The sequence below is a fragment of the Saccostrea echinata genome, unplaced genomic scaffold, assembly GCF_033153115.1.
Source record: "Saccostrea echinata isolate AGI-Se365-2 ecotype Australia unplaced genomic scaffold, CSIRO_AGI_Sech_v1 ptg000054l, whole genome shotgun sequence".
Taxonomy (NCBI): Eukaryota; Metazoa; Mollusca; class Bivalvia; order Ostreida; family Ostreidae; genus Saccostrea; species Saccostrea echinata.
In genome coordinates this window covers 53,841,219-53,867,011 of record NW_026889803.1, presented here as the reverse complement: position 1 = coordinate 53,867,011, position 25,793 = coordinate 53,841,219, and the positions used below count along the sequence as shown (strand labels likewise).

At 33.9% G+C, this 25,793-nt stretch overlaps 1 protein-coding gene across 3 annotated transcripts in view; it reads left to right on the top strand.

The window, feature by feature from the left end:
- Positions 1-25,793, top strand: part of LOC133171581 (uncharacterized) — a 66,940-nt gene that overhangs the window by 11,613 nt on the left and 29,534 nt on the right. The window contains exon 1 of one of the 3 annotated variants that reach the window (XM_061306357.1): positions 11,102-11,601. The exons of 1 other annotated variant lie outside the window; for it this stretch is intronic. In XM_061306357.1, coding sequence (XP_061162341.1) covers positions 11,569-11,601 — 33 coding nt within the window. In that variant the 5' untranslated portion in view covers positions 11,102-11,568. Of the gene's footprint in view, positions 1-11,101; positions 11,602-15,215; positions 15,546-25,793 lie in introns of those variants that run through there. One more of the 3 variants, XM_061306358.1, reaches the window with a different exon arrangement.

The window sequence follows — 25,793 nt, the reverse complement described above, 5'->3', positions numbered from 1 at the left end:
GCTTCATTACATAGTGTAGGTTCAAATTGGTCAAATCATGACCCCCGGGGGAGGGTGACCACAATCAAAGTTTTACATAGGAATACAAAGACAGACAGAGACGTGATGTCATATTAATAATTTAAACAAGATGTGTAAAACATTGATGCCACTGTATGGCAACTTATAGCAAAGTTAAACTTTCTCAAATGCAAATCAAATATGCTGGTACCCATTTAGTAACGTCTTGTCTCGAGGAATATACCTGTGAAATATGAAAGCCCTAGCAGCAACCATTGAATAGATATGGAAAAGGTTGAAGTTTTTTCAGAAGTAAGTCAAACATCAAGGTCAAGGTCAAATGGTCAAAATTAATGGTGGCCAATGAAAGGCCTCCAAAGAAATACACAGGTGAAATATGAAAGCCGAAGCACCAATCGTTCAAAAGTTATGACCAAGGTTAAAGTCTCTCAAAAGTAGGTCAAACGTCAAGGTCAATGGATTACAATTGTTGGTATCCATAGGGAGGTCTTTTCACAAGAATTACGTATGTGAAGTATGAAAGCCCGAGCACCAACCGTTCAAAAGTTATGGCCAAGGTTAAAGTTTTCCAAAAGTAGGTCAAACTCCAAGATTAAGGTCAAAGGGTCAAGTTGTTGGTATCAAACAAAGGTCTTGTCACAAGGATTACATAAGTGAAGTATGAAAGACCTATCACCAACCGTTCAAAGTTATGGCCAAGGTTAAAGTTTTCCAAACGTAGGTCAAACTCCAAGGTCAAAGGGTCAAAATTGTTAGTATCCAAAGGAAGGTCTTTTCACAAGGATTGCACATGTGAAGTATGAAAGTCCTAGCACGAATTGTTCAAAAGTTATGGCCAAGGTTAAAGTTCGGTAAAATTTTGCAAAACTGGGTCAAACTCCAAGGTCAAGGTCAAATATGATGGTACCCAAAGAAAGGTCTTTTCACAAGGAATACACATGTGAAATATGAAAGCCATAGCTCCAACCAATCAAAAGTTAAGGGCAAGGTTAAAGTTTATGCGGACAAACAGACAAACAGAAAAACAGACAGACAAACGGAAAGGGCAAAAACTATATACCCCCTAATCTTCGATACGGGAGGATAAAAAGTGAAAAATGAAATATCTAAATCATATAATGCAAAACCACCTCATCATAATAAAATAACCACGGCATATAATGTAAACACACCTCATTATAATGAAATACCCACAGCATATAATGCAAACGCACATCACCACAAAGTAGAAACCAAAGTATGCTGAAATATGTTAGATACAGTAGTATGCTGAAATGTGTCCGATACAGTAGTATGCTGAAATGTATCAGATACAATAGTATGCTGAAATGTATCAGATACAATAGTTTGCTGAAATGTATCAGAAACAACAGTATGCTGAAATGTATCAGATACAGTAGTATGCTGAGATGTATCAGATACAGTAGTATGCTGAAATGTATCAGATACAATAGTTTGCTGAAATGTATCAGATACAATAATACGCTGAAATGTATCAGATACAATAGTTTGCTGAAATGTATCAGATACAGTAGTATGCTGAAATGTATCAGATACAATAGTATGCTGAAATGTGTCCGATACAGTAGTATGCTGAAATGTATCAGATACAGTAGTATGCTGAAATGTATCAGATACAATAGTATGCTGAAATGTGTATATATATTGTAAAAGCACCTAATTATAATGAAATACCCATAGCATATAATGCAAACGCACCTCATTATAATGAGTTCCATAGCATATAATGTAAATACCCCTCGTTATAATGAAATACCTAAAGCATATAATGCAAAACCACCTAATTATAATGAAATACCCAAAGCATATAATGCAAAACCACCTCATTATAATGAAATACCCAAAGCATATAATGCAAAACCACCTCATTATAATGAAATACCCAAAGCATATAATGCAAAACCACCTCATCATAACGAAGAGCCATCGCATAAGGCAGCTCTGACGTTCTATATCAATTTGCGGAAACATGGTGCAATGAAGAAACCACAGCATATAATGTTAAAGCACCTTATCATAATGAAATAACCGCAGCATACAAATCAAAAGCATATCATTATGAAATACCCACAGCATATAGTGCAAAAGCACCGCATAATAATGAAATAACCAAAGCATACTTTACGTGTACATAAATTGGCGAAATCAAAATTTAGCGCAATCACTTAGTATGGAGTTGTTGGCGTAATCATTAATTAGCGCTACACATGTCCGTGCCGTATATTGTATTTATAAATGATCTCTTAGCGGTATTCATAAATTAGCGCATTGTTTTCTGCGCCAAGGCCGCTAAGATTTGAAGCCCGCTTTTTTTAAGTACACATACAGTATAATGCAAAACCATCTCATCATTATGAAATACCCACAATAAATAATGCAAAACCACCTCATCATAACCAAGACCCATCACATAAGGCAGCTCTGACGTTCCATAATATCAATTTGCGGAAACGATTTATGTTACATGGTCTAATTTTGTTTCGTTCGCATTTCGTTTTGTATCGTTTCAATTTCTTTTAGCAAACTTTACATGTACGATTCTGCATTTCACACAGACAAGGAAAAAGTTGTCAAATTTGAATTTAAAAAACAACCATGGTTAAAACTTAGTTAAAAAATAGAAAGTATTTTTTTCCTCAAATCTTTCACATCTTTTAACTTTGGCATGTACATTTTAAACAATTAACCTGGATGTTATTGAAAAAATGTAATATTACACAATTTTCTAAGTTCTTTTCTTAAATAAGAGATTTTTTATCCTCATACACCAGTCTATTTCTACATGTATTCGTAATGCATTTGTAGTAATTTTATCACGTGTCTCAATGGCATGGGGAATCTAGAGGAATACGGATAACCGGGAATTAGCTCACATGACTAACGCACGGGGATTAGTCCATTCATAACGATTGCTAGGGAATTGGTCACATTTAACGATCTAATGTTATATAGGGAAAAAATCAGTAGAGGTATAATAATAATAACTAATAAATTATTAATATGAACACCAAAAACTTGACATGTACTTATTCCGTGTTTATCAAAGATATTAAGTGAATCACTGCATGATCTCTTTTATTTCACAGTAAGTCTTTCAACTGTTTGGAGTTTTTCTTTTTAATAGTGCGTGTGTCAATTGTGGTAGACGCTCAATTCATTTACTTATTTTTTTTCTTTTTCTGTCGCTTAAAAAAGAGACGCAAAACACACTTTTCCGTTGAACTACTACATTTATATCGAAGACTGTGAATAAGTGCCAGACGGAACACATCGGAAGACCAACAGGTAGAGCTCTGTCGTCAAGAAGGTCCTGAAAATGGCTTCTCTATTTCTTAAGCATGCAATGCTTCCTTATAGAGAAGTGATCAGTTAATTGTATCCTTAAATTTACGATAGAGAGAGAGAGTAAAACATCCATGTATTGGACATTTTTTTTATTTTATTAAATTTACCTTTGAGATTATTTTCAATTCTAGTATTTTGTTTTAGGAGGTTTTGTATTATTTGGTCGTTACTGTAGAGTAAAAAAGGAAAGTTAAAAAAGAATACCTAGTGTTCAACCCTTTCAGCATAATCTTTTGAATCTCTCTACATGTATATGTTTTTTTTCTTGCTTGTTTGTTTTTAATGATTTTATGCCCCTCCATGAATATGGTCGGGGCATTTCCGTCTACTGTTAAAGTTTATCAAACTTTATATGGTGATACATATTGGTGAGAGCTATATAACTGCATCTTTTTTTTTCTTTTGACCTTAGACTCAATTTTATTAAATTTGTGTTTAGCTCAGTTTCATAGAAACTATTCAAGATACATGTATTTTTATTAAACTTCATAATGCTGATACATATTAATAAGAACTATTCAACTGTATCATTTTTAGCTCACCTGAGCTGAAATTAAGCTCAAGTGAGCTTTTCTGATCACATTTTGTCTGTAGTCCGTCTGTCTGTAAACTTTTCACATTTTCGACTTCTTCTCCAGAACCACTGGGCCACTTTCAACCAAACTTGCCACAAAGCATCCTTGGGTAAAGAGGGTTCAAATTTGTTCAAATGAAGGGCCACGCCCTCTTCCAAGGGGAGATAATTAAGAACTAGTGAAAAATTAATAGTATAAAAATCTTCTTAAGAACCACAGGGCCAGGAAAGATTAAACATCCTCGGGTAGTGTAGATTCAAGTTTGTTCAAATCATGACCCCCGGGGGTAGGGCGGGGTCACAATGGACGATCAAAGTTTTACATAGAAATATATAGGAAAAATCTTTAAAAATCTTCTTCTCAGGAACAGCAATGCCATGATTGGTTATATTTATGTGGAAGCATCCTCAGGAAGTGTAGATTCAAGTTTGTTCAAATCATGACCCCCGGGGATAGGGTGGGGCCACAATGGACGATCAAAGTTTTACATAGAAATATATAGGAAAAATCTTTAAAAATCTTCTTCTCAGGAACAGCAATGCCATGATTGGTTATATTTATGTGGAAGCATCCTCAGGAATTGTAGATTATATTTTGTTCAAATCATGACCCCCGGGGTAGGGTGGGGCCACAATGGGGGATCAAAGTCTTACATAGGAATATATAGGAAAATATCTTCTTCTCAAGAACAGAAAACCATGTTTAGTTATTTTGATATGGAAGCATCCTCGGGTAGTGTAGATTCAATTTTGTTCAAATGTTGACCCCCGGGGATAGGGTGGGGCCATAATGGGGGATTGAAAGATTTACATAGGAACATATAAGAAAAAAAATTCTTTTCAAGAACAGAAAAGCTATGAATAGTCATATTGATATGGAAGCATTCTCAGGTAGTGTAGATTCAAGTTTGTTCAAATGATGATACCTGGGATAGGGAGGAGCCACAATGGGGTATCAAATTTTTACAAAGGAATATATAGGAATGTTTTTAAAAAAAATTCTCAAGTACAACAAAGCCATTTGTTATATTGACATGTAAGCATCATCAGGTAGTTTAAAATTCAAATTCAAATCCCCCCTCCCATAATCTTTTCAATACTGAACTGATTTGTGCATTGGCTACCCAATGTGGTCAGGTGAGCGATGTGACCCATGGGCCTCTTGTTTTTTACCCTGACCTTCAGTATGACCTTGACCTTACTATTTTACTTTACATTTAGGTCAGTTTCAAAGAAGGTATTAAAGAAACTTTTATCTAAACATATACACTGATAAATATTTGTGAGAAAATTTCAACCGTGTCCAATTTTAGCTCACCTGAGCCGAAGGCTCAAGTGAGCTTTTCTGATCAAAATGTGTCCGTTGTATGTCGTTGTTGTCGGTGTCGTAAACTTTTCACAATTTCATCTTCTTCTCCAGAACTACAATGCCAATTTCAACCAAACTTAGCAGAGAGTACTTTTGGGTGAAGGGGATTCAAGTTTGTTCAAATGAAGGGCCACGCCTTCTTTCAAGGGGAGATAATTAAGAAACAGTGAAAAATTAATGGCATTTTTTCAAAATCTTCTTCTCAAGAACCACTGGGTTAGAAAATATGAAAACTTCTATGGAATCATTCTCAGGTAGTGCAGATTCAAGTTTGTTCAAATCAAGACCCCGGGGTAGGGTGGGGCCCCAAATGTTGATCAAATTTTTACATACATGTACAGTGTAAGAATACATAGAAAAATCCTTAAAAATCTTCTTCTCAAGAACAACTAAGCCATTATTGGTCCTATTTATATGAAAGCATCTTTAGGTAGTGTAGAATCAAGTTTGTTTAAATCATGACCCCAGGGGTAGAATGGTGCCACAATGGGTGATCAAAGTTTTAAATAGGAAAAAAGTATTTAAAAATCTTCTCAAGAACAGCAAAGCCATGATTGGTCGTATTTATATGGTAACATCCTCAGGTAGTGTAGATCAAATTTCTTCAAATTTTGACCCCCTGGGGTAGGGTGGGTCCGTAATGGACAAAATTTTACAAAGGAATACATAGGAAAAATCTTTAAAAAATCTTCTTCTCAAGAACAGCTTAGCCATGATTGGTCATATTTATATGGAAGCATCCTCAGGTACACTTGCATGTAATGTAGATTCAAGTTTGTTCAAATCATGACCCCCGGGGGTATGGTTGGGTCACAATGGGTGATCAAAGTTTTATATAGGAATACATAGGAAAAAATCTTCTCAAGAACAGCAAAACCATGATTGGTCATATGAATTTAGAAGCATCCTCAGATATTGTAAATTCAATTTTGTTCAGACCATGACCCATCAGGAGTAGAGAGGGACCACAACAGGGGATCAAAGTTATACAAAGGAATATAAATGATATATATCAATATTTTTTCTCTCTCAATAACAGCAGGGCCATGATTAGTCATATTAATTCAGAAGCCTCTTTAGGTAGTGTAGATTCATGTGTGTTCAAATCAATTTCCCGACGGTATGGCAAGGTCACAAAAGAAGATCAAACGTATAGGAAAATTTCTTGAAAAATCTACTGAAGCCATGATTAGTCAAAGAAATATGGAAGCATCCTCAAGTAGTGTAGATTCAAGTTTGGTCAAATCATCCCCCGACCATTTTTATATCTAAACTTTTCAATACTGAACTAATATCTGCTTTTTCCTAGCCAAAGTGCTCAAGTGAGCGATGTGACCCATGGGCCTCTTTTTTTTTTTTTTACCATGGCCTTTCCTCTAACTTTACTATCTATTGTGTTTAAAATTCAATTTTTAAGAAACTTTTCAAGACAGGCGCGTAGCATCAAGGGGGTCGCCCCTTTCTTTTTACAAACATAACTTTTTACTATCAAAAATGTTCATTGAAAGGCCGGTTCCCCCCCCCCCCCCACCTTCCGACCCACTTTTTATTGCAGTATCGTCAAATAAGGGTAAAGTAGTAGTGTATGAATAAAATTTGGTACTGAAAGAAGTTGGACCCCCCCCCCCCAACACACTCACGAAGTAGGATTTTCCTATAAAATAGTAAATATAACTTACAATAAGCTGATTATTTTTAATGCACAATAAGGAATAATTGTAAACACAAATTATTAACACATTTTTCAATATATTTAATGCAGGAATTTCTCCATCCACTTTACTGAATTAAGAGAAATTATTTCAACATTAATAGATGTTCAAATGGTTGGTGTATAATAATGGGATTGTAAGAGTATGACGACTAACATCAATGATCTAATCAGTATCGCTTCCTAATGTGACGTAATATTATCAGCCATTTACAGATGCCATCTGTGATGGAGGTACTTTTAAGTTACAGATAGTACTAATGGTTGTATGCAGCGTTACAGAAAAGTCTTATAGTTTCAATGCATAATGGGAAAAGGTTAGCAAGGATTACTTATTCTCAGAACATTCTTACAGCAAGGGGACTCTCCCTAGACAACTGTTGAATAAATTCTTATTTGGATTAACAGATTTCCTGTTATGATTATCCCCCTTTTTGAGATTTTTAAAAAGAAACTTCTTTGGCTGCTAAACAGACCCAACAGAAACATGTAATGCTATTTCATTTTAAATTGGAACGAAAATAAAAGTGCACAACTATCTAAAAAATTAGTTTGATGTCTGCAAAGTATTAGACTTAGCACAGAAGACCCTTTCATTCATTAAAAGATAAGAAATATTTGATGACTCACATTAAGAAATATGATGGAACCCACTAAACAGTTATCAAGATGTTTTAATTATAAAGTACGCAATAAGCAGCAAAATTTCTCTAGGCAGGTTCAGTCTAATTATAAGAAAAAAACCTCCTCTGTTGAAAATCTAGCGAAAGATGTTAATAAAGCCAAGGTATACACGTAATTAAATTTAAGGTGTACATGTAACTAAATCGTTTTCTTCGACTGAACGGTGCTTAGAACAGTATGCATTGGCTGTAAGTTGTTTGTATAATACCCCCCCCCCCTCCCCCGAAAAAAAATTTAGAAAGAAATCCATGGGCAAAGACGAAAAGTGTAATCAGAGTGTATATATGTATGTAATACTGGGTTAAGATGCAGAATGAAATATTTAAAAAAGGACTTTTTTTTTATAAACTTGCTACCAACAAAATTCAAGCATGGAAATTAATCGTGTTCGATTTCTATCGATCTCTGTTAAGTTTAGAGAATAGTCTCTTCTCTTTTCACCAGGGGGTATTTTTTTCTTTTCACGAAACTTTCGTTTAAACGCGTATCGATTTGTACCCTTCTGCATGGATCTTGAAAAAGAAATTAGCATCTTAGCGACAGGAATTCTTTATTTTAATCCCCAAATGTTCTTTTCACGGAGTAAAACTCTTAAAATTTATGTTTATGCCCCTAACTCTCGGTCGCAGACTCTGCAGTAGAATCCAATCAACAAGCCCTTTAATGAGTAATTGATTTGATTGAACCAAAGTTTTATGCCTGGTTTTGCAAGTAATAAAATCAGCAGAGAGACTATTAGTGCAGAAAATGACGTAACTGTGTCTTTTTGGGCTTTGGTGTGTAAAAATTAAAGTAAGATTTGACCAAAGTGGATTCTTTAATAGAGGGGCAGCCTTCAAGGAATGATACGGAACACGGTGATATATTGTTTTACGTGGATAATGAATAAAACTAATCTAATAACGAGATTATTAAATAGTTTCATCTTGATTTCAGTCATTGAATTTACATAAAAATGGTACTTCAGGGAATTTATGTGTCCCGCTTATGTACGTTACAGTAGAAGTGGGTGGAAGTCCAAGAAATGCAAATGAAGAGAGAAAAGTAGAATTAAACTTGACCTTTCACCTTTTGACCTCAAAATCAATGGGGTTGTTCTTATGCCACAGGGATTTCATTGCAAAAGCTTGAACAGAACTTTTAGAAATTGTCATCTGCAATTCATTTTATCATTTATGCAAAGTTTGAATTTCTTATCTAGACTGTTGGCCCCAAAAGGGTTTTCTTTGATTCATAGGGAATTATGATATAAAATTTCATAGATAAATTACCTTAGAGATATTATCCGGAAACTATAGTGTTACACTAACCCTAACCCAGACAGACGGACACACAGACTCATCCAAATTAACATCTCCCGCTTTTAGCAAAAGCTGGGGACAAATTTTCAAAAGTAAGCATTGGTATTATAGTTTGGAAGTTTTAAAATCTACATTTAACAATGTATAATTTACTGTGTGATGATGAATAAACTCAGTTGATCGTGTTAAGAAACAATTGCAGAATCTGTTTACCTGAAAATTGCTGCTTATTTTCATTCATTAACAAGCAGCAAAATGAAGCCGGATTCATTACTGTTTGTAAACATCTGTAATTCGTTCCCTCTCGATAAATATGTTTCCAGTAATGAACTTTCTGGTTTTATCATTGATGGATGCCTTGTTCCTTGTTTCTCGTACATCTTTCCGAAAGTCTCTTTCTCGAATTCCTCTCAGCAAATTATTATATTACCAGAAAATATTTCTACCTGTCGTACGTAAACACACGTTTATTTTATTCATCAAACATACACAAAAATATTTCAAAGCCAATTACCTCTGGCAATGTTTAATTTTTTGTTGGAAACTTACTGAGCTATAAGTCTGAACAAATGTCTTTGATTTTAGAGAAGAACAAAATGGAAAATAAAAAAAGATCCTGATTCAAATCGCACGTGCCAAGAAACTAGATTTTGGTTCAGGTTGATTTATACATCTGTGAGAGCCGTACTCATGTGTTGCCATGCAAGGTTTAATTCTGCTTCTTATAAATAAGAAAGAGAGAATTGCGACAGAGCCATTACTGATTAATTATTAGATATTAAGTAATCAAGATAAATGGTAAGTTTCTTGGATACTGTTAATTCACATGGCTCAGGACTAATAATTCATAGCAAACTTAAGAGCAGATCGATACTTCCTTAATCGGGCGATTATCGACAAATCGTTAATGATCGCTTTGTAAACTAAATCCAATGAAAAATTGATGTTTCCTTCGCTCCTAATTTAATGAAGCACGACAGGGTTTATCGGACCTTAATAATTCAGTTAATCGAATTAATGGACAGCTATAACTCTCTTTCAACAAAAAAAAATATTGACTAGGTTTTTCGCAATCGATCCCTTTTTCCCCTTTCTTGACAGAAAATGGTCTTGTGGAGCATTAGTATTGACGAGGCGAGTTAATTGATATTTCGGTAGATAGAAAAAGACTTGAAATTTAATTAGGCGCAGATTATAGCGTCTTGGACTTCGGTCAGGTTAAGGAATATTTGGGGAACTGACACTCAGCCATTTTCGATCTAAAAATGTCCGATTTCAGGGGAGAAGCAAGGGTTTTGCTTCCTTTGAAGAAACTTATATAAATGGAAAACCCATCCATTTTCTCTTAAACAGCGAAAACATTTTTGACATATTATCTGGAAAAGACAGTTTCTTATTTGATTTGGAAACAGAAGAAGGCATCCTTAGATTCTCTGACAGGTAGCTTGATTGTGTCTGACAGTGTAATAGCAGGCTCCGGAACAATGGACCTAGATTGACTCCGGGCCAGGGCCATTATAACCATGACTTTGGAACATTACAGGATCGCTGTTACTCGTCGGTTTTGTAGTTGCTAGACATAACTACGTCATTATGGCAGCACTGTTTCAGGCTAAAGCAAATAATCAAAACGGCTGCTTATCCTTAGAATAAAAATTGGAGAATAAAGACAAGAAAAATTATTCATGGAATTTATTTTCCTCCTATGATAATATTTCTGCTCTTCGTTGTGTGTGGGGGCTTTCAGAGATACAGTTTCATTTTGATCCTGCCGAGACTTCTGAAAAAGGATTGAAGATGTTCAATTACCTTCAGATGTTATGAAAATGAAGGATTATCTCTGAGAATGTCTATTCCAAAGGAAGACTGTCTAATTAACGATGGGTAAGCTCATTATCGACTCAGTGCTAATCGCACTTGTTGCTGACTGGTCATTGAAACACTTAGAAGACCAAGTCTGTTGATTTGCTAAATTAGTGATACTTGTCACCCAGGAGCTTTCTTGTGTCACACTAGCACGTGACAAATATTTTTTTTCTCAAGTTTTAATGAGAACATACTCAACTCAGCTGATCTTTGTGATGTATGATTAACTATTAAATTTATCGAATTTGAATTCCATTGGGAAGTGTGATATTCTACAGTTTTGCTTTGTGAAGCGTTTACGTATGAATTCTCTGTGAATTATTTATGAAAAGCCCGATGAAGTGTAACGTAGTTTTATCTGATGGTAGCGCGCTATGTTGATCATAGATGGACGTGCACAGTTTGTCAACTTCCTATAACGCTTTCACGACATTTATTTGTAATACAAAACTCATTCTTGTTTGAAAGGCCTATCGAGTTGTGATTAACAGTTTGTGTTTGAAATAGAATTCTTCATCTGTCAACATTTTCTGACACCCCTCTTCCCTGTGCTGTACGGACCTAGCCGATTAATTGTCGCCTAATGGTCGCAGATTCGCCGGTTCAATCTTAGGATTGATAGCTCCAGATCGATAATTTGGTATCTCTCAAGCACTTGACAAATTGTTGCAAAAGGATGGCTGAAGCTATACTGAAGACGCTAAGAAAGGTAAATATCTGTTTTTCATATTGTCCCTTGGTTTTAAATTGTTTATCAACAATTCGCCTGTCGATTTAGCAAAAAATGCATTTTAGTGTGATATAAATAGGAACGTCCAGTAAAAACTATTTGGGAGTGAAATATTTTTTTGCAAATACTTGTCATATTTTGTTTAATGTTCTATCATGTCATTACATGCTAAAAATATACAGCTTATAAACTGACATTTTAAAGGATCTGAATGGGTGAACTGTTTCAAGTATCGTAAAATCTCGGGGGAAAAACTTCAAGTTATATAATTTCCGATGTTAAGCTCGTAGTTGAAATGGTTACACTGTTCTGTGTTCCTGAAGTCGACCCCGTGGTGGGAGAGGCGATTCCCGGTCTCTTTGTAATTATGAATTATTGCTTCGTCTCCTGGTATTTAGAGCCTTTTAGTTCTGCTAATTTCGCTAAAATTACCATGGTAATTTCATCTACCGCGGTTCTGGTAAATTGTTGTAACTTAACAAATCTGGCAAAATAAAGATCCAGATTCTTTTATTCACATTAGAGAAAGAATTATAAATGATCAAAGTATAAAAATATTTTGCCGTTGATTCCAGCTTCGAAACAAACTAGATTTTTATCCACACTTCTAGAGTGTAATAAGGATATGTATGATTTCAGATTTAAAACTTATATCTAAGTCTGAAATACATGTAGGGCTACTTGGTCAGTCGACATTTTCATGCACGATCGAATTTTAAAACTGATCCTTGATCCTGAGCTTAGTAATTAAATGTTACATATTTGATTTGATTTTCCTCTTTGAAATGATATCGCTTTGATTACGATAGTTTTTTTTTTTTTTTTTTATAAATAGTGTTATTAGAATTAACCAATATGTTCCTCGACTTAAGTCCATAACAGAAAATAAGCTGATTTCAGTTTTTTTAACCCCTGTACAAAGGATAGGAGTTAGGTTACAACGTAGATACCAGAGAGTGACTGCATGTGGTATAAACACTGCTATTGAGCTACTTTAAAATGTAATGATTTTGTCCTAGTGTTGACCCATATAAATCACGAGGGGCTCTTTCTCATCGTAATTATGACACTATGTATTAAAGTTCAAAACCATCTAACCATTTTACTATAAACTCTGTACCCCAGCCCTCTTAATCCTTGCACCTAGTGAATCATCGTGGCACCTACAGGTACCTTATATTCTTTTGGCTGAGATTTTTATAAAAAAGTATATAAACGTGGTGGTTTTGAAAAGTAAATGCACGTATGGCAATATCCTAACTAGTAGTGATTAACCCCCCTTTCGATTTTCCCATTATTTATAAATTTAAACTTTAGTTCTGACCTTTTTCACTGTTTTGTGTAATTTGGAATTTTACTGGATGTAAGTTACAAATTCAAAATATGACAGCTAGTTTCGCCATATCTTATTTGTTTAATCACCATCCGTAAATCATTTGCAATTAAAATACAAAAAAATTACAACATTCTTAAGTGGTGGTGGCCAGACAACAGTCAAATAGATTGATAATTCACTTTGAGACCTAACATATTTAGTGAAGCCTAAATGTTTTAAAACAATATTCATATTGAACAGTTCCTTGACGAATTCGGAATTTGTCATCTGTTGCTTTTTACCAGAGCTATGATGTGGTTATCACTAACATCAAAGACCACTAACTGGTACAATCACTGTGCCTCATCTAAAATCGATAAACGTTAAACATACTTATCAAAAATGAAAAAAAAAATATTGATGTATAAGTGGTATAAAACTGCAATTTTGTACATAGCTTTCAAATGAAAACCCTCTGAATAGAAGTGTCAAGTTAGTGGTATTATTCCGAATACTGATGCAAACTGTACAAAACTCATTTACTTAATTCATCTCAGATAACTGATCGTATAAATAATTTCACACAAAACCTTTCATTTCTAGTGAAGAATCACACATTTATCCGTCAGATTGGATTTACACTGTGTTGTGACGTATCCCTATTGATATAGGTATAGCCCTGTAAAACATCTGTCGCCCTAAACAGTCAAAATGAGAACAACATCTATTGTGTGACTGCATGATTATAGGCTTAGAAAGAATGGTCTGCAATATGTTGCTGGTCTTGATAGCTGCTTAACTCCTTGTTAAATAAGCAATCAGCAGCTAGCGTATTGAACTGAATGGTGTGTAAGCAAATGTTATCGAACTCATCATAATTAGGGTACACGGTTAGTGGCAGTCTGTCATCTTCTTATTGTAATGATTATCTTGTTTGTATCGATTGGAAGAAAAGTTTGACAATTTAAGATCTACATTTCTAGAAAGATTCTGTTAAAAAAGCTATTAAGAGATTCTTGGACAAGGAAACATTTTAATTAAAACTGGTTGTACATCTCTAGTTGAATTTGTTTCAATTTCAAGCTGTGTCATGATTAGGACTTTCCAAGAACGTTCTTAGCATTGAGGAGGTTAGAGCTGGGGAGGGAATATTTTCCTGAAGAAAAACGGACCAATGGGAAAATATTACTCATAATATTTCTCTTTGTCAGCATCAAAAATGCTTCAAAAACTGTATGTCGTTTGCTTCATTACTTATTTTTCTCTGGAGAAGAATTTATAATGTCTCATTTTAAAACCGATAACAAATTCTTTAAGAAAAGATGAAAAGACTTCACGTGATCCTTGAAGACAATCTCTGCAGCCTTCTCTTAATTATATTCTTGTGAGAAAGGGTACACCTTCCATCTGATGTCGGGTTCGCCTAATGTGAAATCATTTGTTAGTTAATTGAAATCTTATCATTTTCTCTCTCAGCTATGCTTTTAAATCATTAGAAATTCATTTTGTCGTTCCATCTTGTGATTGATTTTGCGTCTGTTGTCCATCGTTGACAAAGAGTCACGCTCTGATATTGTTTAGACAGACAAGGCAAATCCAGCGTTTCCGAGCTCGCTAATTTATCCCTGAACGCCGTTCCCGACTCAACAGGGATAATGGTTGAAAGACAACGGAAACTATGGATACCGACTCCGATTGGAAATTAATTGATAGACCAAGCCATTAGATGGTCGGATGTTCTCGATAAAATAAAAAAAAAACTTTAAATGATGTTATCTATTAGGCAAAGAACTTCTATCGATGATCTCAGACAACAGAATCCGCTGCAAGCTCACGCCGGAGAGTAAGTGGTTTTTTGCTTTCCAAGAGGTACTCCTACATGTACCTGGTCGGTTCTATCTTTAATTTCTTAAAATTATGAGTTAATGTTCATTTTAATTGAGCCATCCCTATACCCTAACACAGTCACGTTGCACTGCCACAGTCCTTTATATCATAACGGATTGTTTTCAGTTAAAGAGAATTTTTACAGTGTATTGCTGATAAATTACAAACGATAAGGAACCACCCAAAAGACTTCTCAAACGGTTTTTTAAAATGAGAATGGAAAAACACAATTAATTAAACACATCGGGCTCGATCTAAAACCAGCCAACAAACGATGATTCTAAATTAAATACCTGCGAGCAATTATCCCAACAACAAACAAACGAAATGCAGATGGTTCCTCGATAGCAGATATTGGTTTTATCCGCAATCACTCTAAAAGTAAACATTTACCTGTAGATGTCTACCTGTCATTAACAGTATTAATTGGTTGTTGGTCCTAATTATCTTTGACAATTGGTAGCCGTCCGGATTATCGACTGATATGACTTAACTAGTAGACCGTGTAGAGAGCTCGGTAATGTACACTGTACTCGACTATTGATGGGAGATTCAGCCGCATCAACTCTTAACAAGCAGTCAAACAGCCGATTAAGGGTCCGAATGAAATCAGAAAAACTTCATCAACAAGCGTACGGCGCTAGTTTCTTAACTTCACAAGATAAAAACTTTTTATAATTTGTGTAAAATGGCCAGTGGAATTCTTAAACTGATAATACAGGTATGTGTGATATGTATTTCATATTTAATGTTGTGCTTGCTGAACTTCCGAGATACTGTGTGGCTTTGGAAAGTAAACACAAATTGTTTCATGAGAGAACAACATATTAAATCAACATGTTCTAATATATATATATATATATATATATATATATATATATATATATATATATATATATATATATATATATATATATATATATATAGTAATTTTCCTTTCCATGATTTAATATTGATAAAAAAAAAAACCTCTTAGTTGATTTTGAAATGTCAGAGACACATTGTTACAACTATCCTTGTGATTGTTTTAAAACAAAACAATGGTGACAATGATTAAAAAAAAGAATATGTGCAGAATTTTTGGACAAAATTACTCGTAACTTTTGTGCGAGTCAATTAATAAACCACCAACAATATGCTGAAAGTCTATGGTTATATTTGAGAAAGAGGAAGAAAGCCCCTTGTTTCGTTGCACATTTATACTGTTTATATAGTTTAAAATTTTAGTACAGCATCTTTTAAGAATAATTCTCATTATAAAATATGTGTTGTCGATGTAGGAAAGCATGTTATAAAAATCTGATGTAAAACCAGTGTTCCTGATTATCAAACTTATCATTAGTTAATTCTTTACATCGTTTCCTTTTTTTTTTTTTATCAAATCGGTGTCATGAACCTGAACTGATTTGGCATTTTAAGGGTTTTATGGAATTCACAGTTGGACTTCAATATTTTCTCTGTCTTTTCATGTACTAAATCATAACTAAATGTACTAGTGATTTGGAATTTTTCTTGTCGAATCCCCCATCTGTTTTTCAGAATTCTTATTGATAAATCTCAACATATCAAATACAAACTTAAATTTTCGCTGTTTATTAAATTATTGAAAGTTTGGGTAGTTTGGGCAACTCGTGAGTTTCCGTTTTACCGAGTTATAAGAGTTAAAAATACACATGCCTTCTATGTAAAGGAGGGACTTCTTGGGGACTTGTGTGATTCCTCCAGATCTTCATTTTGCGATCTACATTTTTAAAATTTGAATATTCAATATGGATTTTCCCTCATAAAAAAGAAATAGTTTCAATATATGCTTTCATTCGAAACCTTTTAAGCACGTGTACTTTCAATGTAAGTCATTTGGCAGGTGTGTTTTTGAATAGAGAGGTAAAGGTAGGTGAGTTGGTCTTCCTGGTGTCCTCTACAAAAATTTAGAATTTTTCAATTTAAATTTGTATATATACAATTCTAAATTTTTGTAGAGGACACTGGGATCACGAATTGTTCTGAAGATGGGTGATATTTAGATAAATTCCATAAGTCACAATATCATTCGATACTGCCAGTTCAAAGATATTTCACTCGTATATTGATATGTTTATACTGTGTCCCTAGAAGAAAGATACTAAATTTACTGAAAGGGATATGGCGATTTTTTTTCTCATGTGTCTAATTCTTGAATATTTTTTCCAACTTTGAAGTTTTTTTTTTTGTATTTCGACATGGAGTCAAAATGTTTCTTAAATAGCTTTTCATAGTCTACAGTCCAAAAACAGATGCTTCAGTAATTTAATCAAACAAACAAAAATTGTGATGACACAAATCACCGCTGGCACTGTGGGTCTATAGAATCAGTTTCTCGCGTGTTCCAAATCTCGGATTCTCCAATTCATCCGAAGTTCCGACAAATATGTATCGTTTATGGTAAACGTAATATTTTTCAAATTTATTTAGTCGAGCTTCAGTACCATTAATCGATTCTGCCCTGTATCTTCAAAAGCCCCATTAATCAAATAAGTGGTTTTGCTTGGTCCTTTCAAAAGTAATTCATAAGCAATTGACTAGGACGAGAAACAAATCAGTTCAGTCCTCCCTTAGGGGGTACGTAATCAATTTTTGGTTTCAGTCTTGCAGTCTTTTATCGAGTATAGTGTCTTTCGTCGATACATCATGCACATCAAATCCTCTCAAATTTGGCATAACAATGGTTCAGGTTACTACATAAAAACACTTTTGGGATATTTGTATCAATACTATATTCCTTCGGAAGGTCTCTGACCAAACTGGCGTGAAAAATGAAAGTAATAGAATCTGCATGGACGTGCATGTTTTGGAATCGAATGTACTGAAAAGAAAAAACTAATATATAGAGATAATCATCGATAATGGGATTGTCTTGGAGTTTGCCGACTTGGTCTTATAGAATGGTACCAGGGGATAGCACATCTGACACGATGTCTAGAACTATTAGTCTACACACTCACCACTGTCTTCGAGCTTCGGTCTCCCAGTGTCTTATCCAAGTACTTTAATCTGCCAGGGAAAATTTGGGACGTTTTCGAAAGGAAATCCATACAGCTGAGAAAATTCTTTTGTTCAAAATGCAAAAGAAGATATTTATTGTAAATACTTGCAAATGTGATACAATAACCACCCTGAGAATGGCCCTTGTTATATTGAATGATATTGACAGGGCGTAATATAAAAGTTAAATGATCGAAAAAGAGTATTATTAATAGTTTGTTACACAATGTACAAAGACCAATAAAACCTTTCACGCCATCTTACATGTAAAATATTCTTGTATTTTTGTTACTGTTTTAACACGACAGCACAAATAGGGAGTTAACATAAAAAACAATGCCACCACGCGTTGGAAATCATGCTGTGAATGAACAAAATGAAATAATTTTCTGTGCGTTTTTTTTTAAAGGAATGTCTTGTATACCATGTGTTTTTCTGTTCCTCAAGTTAAAAGTGAATTGTTTATTATCCATAGAATCCTTAAGTTTGCCTGTTAAATCTCACGTGGCAATAAAACGCGATCTTCATTACATTGCGTAAAAAAGGAAACAAATTTAATATCATTGAATCCTTCCCCGCCAATATGTCAAATAAAGTTCGTAAAAGTTCCATATTAAAGAAATAATGGTACTTCACTCCCAGAAAAATCACTAAATAGGCAACAAAGAAAGAGATAATGATTTCCAGGGCTATTTTTCGCATTTATTTTTTTCCTCTTAGTACGTCACATTTTATTTCATTGCTTTCGTTATTGTAACAAATTATTAATAAAATGTATGAATTAAATTCAGTATATGATAAACTTTTGCTTATAAAACTTTTCAATAAAATTGAAAGTAGATTTGAATTTAGGTTAAGTTACCTGGGTAAATAGTACATTCTCAAATATGTTTTAAGAGGGCTTGATGGACATGGACATTTCTGACTATTTAAACCACCTGCAAAAGAAAAGCTCTCTATAAAAAATTAGCCTGGTACCCGAGGCCTCCACGCCTGCACTTCGAAAAGCCTCGGGTACCAGGTTATATATAAAAATATAGGAAATTGCGTTAAATATTATAGCTGGACGTGTATGATTACTGGGTCACCTGAGTCATTGCTATCCTTTGGTGTATCTGTTTAAATTTTAATTATTACCAAAGATGCAAATGCGTATCTTCTTATGGCTAAGAAGGACAGTGTTTCATGATCTCCCGAGAGTCCTATAGGGACAGTGGCCAAAAATGAGGCTAAAATTAAAACATTCTTTTTGAAAAGTATTTATTATTAAAGATCTAAGGAAAAAAAATTGCCTGATTACCTAAAAAAGTCTTTCCAATAGGTTTTTAGCTCACCTGAGCTGATAGCTATGGCGTCCGTATGTCTATAAATTTTCAAATTTTCGAATTCTTCTCAAGAACCACTGGGTTAGTTTTAACCAACGTAGGCAACAAGCATCCATGAGTAAAGGGATTCTAAGGATCCCTTTCAGTAAGAGATAATCAAGCCAAGGCAAAATAGGGTGAGACCATTTTAAAAAAAAAGTTTTCTCAAGAACCACTGAGTCAGAAAAGGTGAAACTTATGCGAAATCTTCTTGAGGTAGTGTAGATTCTAAATTGTTAAAATAAAAGACCTTGATGTAAGATGGGGCCACAATAGGGGATGAAAGTTTTACATTGAAATGTATAAGAAAAATCTTTAAAAAAAATTTCCTCTAAAGAACCACTGGACCAGAAAAGGTGAAAGTTATATGTGGAAGCTTCCCGAGGAAGTGTAGATTCTGAAATTATTATGCCGATATGTACATAGGTATGTCAATTTGTAATCATGGATCCTGGGGTAGGATGGGTCCATAACAAGGAATCAAAATTTTACATTGAAATATGATAAATAATGTAGATTCTAAATTGTTCAAATCATGGCCGTGGGGTAGGGTGGGCAACAATAAGGGATCAAAGTTTTACATTGAAATATAGGAATATCTTCAAAAATCTTCTCAAGAACGACTGGAGCAGAAAAGATGAAACTTAAGTGAAATCTTTCAGAGGTAATGTAGATTTTAAAGTTAACTGTTCAACTCGGTGCATGGAACTATGAAAGAAATTTTTTTTTAAAAAGTCTTCTAAAGGAATGCAATAGAACCATTAATTTGCAAACATTCCCAAGTTGTGTAGATTTAATTTTTATTTAAATTATGGATAGAGTGGGCTAAAATCGGGAACATATTTTACACAATGCGTGTGTACAGAAAAGAAATTTTCTTCTCCGTAACTGCAAGGCCATGTTAGTCATATTGATATTGAAGCGCCCATGGCGTATGGATTCAGAGACCCTTAGAGTTAAGTTTGGGTCATAATATGGGGTCACATGGGAATATAAAAATCTTTTAAAAATCTTATGAAGAACAGCAAAGCTAAAGTAACAGGTGAGTGTTGTGCCCAATGGGTCTCTTGTTTTTTTAAAAAATTAAATGTCTTCTAATCACTGTGCCATCTCACGCGTTTCAAAGAGTGAAAAAAGGAATCAAAATGAGACTGTATTTATGTAAATTAATCTTTTTTTGGTTTGTTTTGCGCGCTCTCTCTCTCTCTCCTTTTTCAAATATAGCTCTAAACGTCGGACCCCGATGGATTCGTTGTTTTTAACCTGTTTAGGTTTACATGGCTGACAGATGATAGAACTTAAGACGATCTCTTTTCTCAAATCGAATTTCTTACTCGTTAAGACCGTATTTTTTAAGTACGACAAAGAAGTTATGGAAAAGCAATTTGTCAAAATTGTACTTGCTCTGGAATCAATATCCTTCAGTAATCGCCATAATTTTGGCTAGGGAGACGTATTAAGACCTGGAGGCTTCAGTCTGATTTACGATTGTAACATTTCATGGAAATGAATAGATCATTAAAATAGCAATATATCTATCATAAAGACCCAAGAGAGTTCTTCTCGAATACGTCTATAAGAATCCAGGATGTTCTTTGAGCGGCCATTTTGAAATCCCATACATTCAATCCGTATGCTTTGCGTGTGTTGTAGAAATTATTGAAAAAAATGTAAATAGATGTCATGGGGATGCTGGAGCATATCTGCCTTTCACTGCTTTAATTTTATGTATAACCAAGTAATGACATTTCCAGTTTATTTTTTCATGAATATTTATTTCTTGTCCAACGATAAACATGTACAAGAAACCATATATAGGGCCAATCTGTTTCACACTGGAAATTTGTCTTTTATTAGACTGAGGTGCTGTAGCTCATTTCAAATTAGATTTATATTGAGAAGAATAAGATGAAGCATTACAATAAAATTGTCATTTCCATAAAAATCCAGCGGATGCCACTTAACAGTCGATACATTTGATAGAATACGATGGGTCGCGGAAACCAATAGGCCAGCAATTTTAGAGTAAATGTTTGATACCATGATAACAACCGAACGCTTCCGACATAGGCGCAAATTTCTACAATCGAAATAATGATAGATGGTATAAAGCTGTTCTAAATTTTCTCTTTAATATGACTTCCATTCCGTGTCAAACAAATGTCGCACATCAAACCGATTAATTAAATGCATTTCTAAGGACTATGTTCCGCCATGTTTGCAGCAGCGATACTTGACGTCATTTCTGAGTGAAATGCCTAAGGTGGCATAGATGTGCAACATCCAGAATCCAAAGTAAAATAATGGCAATAAAATTGTCCCCCAATTGATAATGCCTTACACATGGCAAAACTAATGAAGCAATAGATCAAATGTAATCAAAGTATTGACTGTCAGGCGTGTTGTGTGGGAAGGCACACGCTGTTTTTGTTCGAAGAATTCGTTTAAGTGGTCTGAATAGATTTTGCTAAAACATTAATATTTAATGACCCTTTACTTATCCGTACTCTACGATAGTTAAATTTCACCGATAGTTTAGATTTTCGCCAGACACTGAATTTGCGTCACACCGACGTTAACCATACAGTGACGTACGCAACACGTAACACATCAGGCTCCGGGGCCATAATAAAACTTAGACGAGCTCATTTTTGATCTCAATTTCACTTTTGCAAATGGAATTGATATTGGATAAGTGAGACTGAGATCAAAATTGAGCTCATCGAAGTTTTATAGCACCGGAGCCCGAGCAAGTGTTAGCATTGGGGAAAAATCTCAATTAATATTAATTTGGTGCATTTTAGCGTTTTCTACGTTCAGGAGACTTAAGAATCTTGTTGGTTTCAGCTACTCCCCAGAAATTCCATGCTATCGGTGACAATGTTTTAAGTCCACACCATCGGAGCAATTATTCTAAGATTAGATGCACAAAACACTGAATTATTAACAGACAGCTATTGGTTAAATTACTGACTTGAATTAAAAGGCCAGTTCTATAGTATAGTTGACAAAGTAACGTTACTGAATACGGATATAAGATGTACTGCGATATTGTTGTGGAAGTCCGATTTCTGTGTGTTAGAATTGACGAGATAAAGAAACGCCTTTTGTTATACATGTATGATATATCCACGAATTCGTCCTCAAGGCCTGTTTTCATTCATTTGGTTGGCATAATTTGACGGGGAATAAATGAACTTTATACCACATTTAAAGTTTATATTTTGTGAGCATTAACCTAAATGTAGATTTGTTTTTATGAACGAGACATGTTTAGAATTTTTTTTTTAGTTTTGAATATGCCAAATTTGTACATCAAGTGACGTTAGTTCGAGTACCTTTCAATTCTAACACAATTAAGTAAATAAAAATACATCATTTAACGTTACTGACTTCAAATGGACTGGGGTTCATACGCTGCTGTTTAAAAAAAAAATGCAAATCACATTGATCTGCTGAAATGTGCAATGAATCCCTTTCATTTGTATGAATAGAAATGCAAAGATAAAGAATAAATTATTGTCAATCTAATTAATTATTGAAAGTTCCAGTTAAGAAAGCAGTTTATTCGGGGAGAACAAACCGGAGATCAATGGTTGGTCTAACCATTATATGTAATACATTTGCTTCCTCTGCTATACTAGATACTTGTACTGCTAATGAACTGTTAAGTGATTATGCCATAGTGAAACATTTACTGAAACAAAGCTAACTTTTCATTTGTAAATTTGTAATGTAGCTACAGAAGATATTTATTGATCAGTATAATTTGCAGGACTTAATATATGTAACTTCCTGTCGGGCACTACAAGGTAAATGCAATTTAAATTCATACGAAATAATAAATGTTTGAACTGTCCCCCTCTAGTCCAGATTTTACTCGCGACTTGTAAATTACCGAACTGCAGTGTTCTGACCCCTTTCTAAGTATTCTGTGAGTTCATCCTGGGTACTTTCTGGTATCTACAATTTAAAAGCAATTAATCTATTTATTTAAAGAAAAATGACAAGATCATCAATTACAATTGCTTCCACAAACATTTCTCTGCACCTCCATGTCACTATCAATACAGAACTGTACGTTAAACCTGTTGTTCCTCGATAACGATGTGCTGTATGAAAAAGATACCCTCCTCTATCTTCTCCATTATCATTTGATTTACGACAATCATAAACTGGCAAAGGCCACAAACTGGTTCCCATGAGTAAGAGAAAAATATCGTAAACTTGATATAAATCCTGACAGATCTACAGATAGCTTCCTGGAGTGCCATGTATTTTGGGAATTGGTCAGAGTGTCTATCGGTCAGTCTACAGATAAGAATTTCAGTATCTGTTTCCCCTTCATTTTTCAAATATGTGTTTCAATATTCGGAGATTGTCGTGCAGGAGTTTGTATGCAGGGGATAAGTTAAACAAAATTTTTGTTTATTCTGTTTTCTTTCATTTCCAAACTGAAAAAAACATGATTTATGTTTCTTCCACTGTGCAGATCAAGGTCAATGTAATTTTTTTTTTTAAATAATATTAGCCTATAAATGAAAGTCTTTTTTTAAAATCTGATGCAAAATCTGTGGAACAGTTTTACACGGCCTAAACAATAGAACCACAACACATAAAGCAAATTCTTTAGATTTTTTATGCAGATAACTGTTTATTAGAAAGATATCTTGTAAAAAAAAAAAAATACATCTTAGTAAGAACTATATAGAGTCGTGAACTCTGGGTGCAATTTGATATTGTGTTAGATTATATATATATATATATATATATATATATATATATATATATATATATATATATATATATATATATATATATATATATATATATATATATAGCTGTTTCCTGCGAGACTTCACATTGCTAAGAAATTTATTTTCTTGTTGTAGATTCTTTTAAAGTCGTCGAAGTCTATTATATAGGAACTATAGCAAATACAAATTATAAAATTGAAATATAAAAGAACTAGCAAGTACAAATTATAAAATTAAATATGAAAAAAGGTCAAAAATCAAAGAAGAAATTTATTTCAAACTTTAAAATAAATTTTCTTTTTAATGACTGCAGTATTTCTTTCAAAGAGATGAAAAATTACCATGTAGGTAGGCCTGAGAAAAATAAATCTCTTTTTACAGCTCACTTTCGTCATGAGCGCACGTGCTGCACGTGTCGAATGGAATTTCCGACAAAGAGATGTCTGTTGTTATGTGTATATATTTTGATGAATGAAAGCTGTTATAAACAGAGGTTTTACATAAATTTGGAAATGAAAGAGAACTCGGTAAAGTACATTAAACTGTCACATTTACATGCATAAAGCAACGTTGTAGAAATTTAGGAGCAAGTTCGTAAAGTTTAATGAATCGTTACTTGTCAAGAATAAGAAATTTACATATACTAAAATGATTCTCAACTGTGATTCATTTTCGTCCGATTTTTGAAATAAATTCTAATAGTTTGAATAGACAACGATTCTTCTGTCCAAGAAGAAATCCGGATTGCTCTCTATGATATTCAGCTTTAATTTTTCTACAGCCGAATCTACTACATTTTAATAAGTTACGATATCCGGTCATAAATTGGCAGTTCATAAATTTCGGAATTTCAAGTGTTTTTCTTGTTGGTTCCCTATTTTCAAGTACTATCAAAGTAAGATTTTGATTGGATTTGATTTAAATGCTACCTCAGTATGGATAGCTTATTTTACGGACCAATGAAATCCCTCTGCAATTCGTCTGTAAATTAAAATGTTGTAGTTGTTAATCAGCCGATATAATCTGAGGAATATGCTCGCGTCTTTCTAATTTCCTTTTTATGGATTCCAAGACACGTCTAGTTTGTTCTATAAATTAAGAAAGACGCGAGAAATTGGCGCATCTTATTCCTGTCAAAGTTAGGCTACTCTCGCAGCATGACGTGATTATTTAAACAGAGGAAGGAGTCATCTCTCTTTGAAAGCACTTGGGTTAGAAATCTCTCTCTCTCTCTCTATATATATACATACATGTACAGAACAGAACAGAACAGAACATTTATTTTCTAATTTAGAGCCCATAACAGACAAGTATGAAATTATTACAATAATAAAGAAAAGATATGCCAATGGATAGTATAACAACTTGTAAATGACATTACTCATTTCAACAATAATATTGTACTATTTCAGTTAAAGGGAATACTATATATAAAACTGTATGGCTACTACAACATGTTATCATCTATGAACTTGCCCACAGAATTAAGAGTTTCTTTGTCTTCAGTATTGAGTAACCAAAAAAGTTTTTGTTCATCATCTAATGCCGAGAAATTGGGAAATTTACTTTTAATTGATTGAAAAATTTCTTTTCTTTGATGATCATATTTTTTACATGTTATGAGAAAATGAGTTTCATCATCTACACTGTTAGAGTTACATCTATTGCATAATCGATCTTCACGAGGGATGTTGGTAAATCTTCCCACTTCAATTTGCAATCTGTGACAAGAAATTCTTAATTTACATAGAGATTTTCTGTGATGAAAATTTTTAACTACTGATAAATAATTCTCATAACCCCAATTTTGTTTGAGTTTTACATATG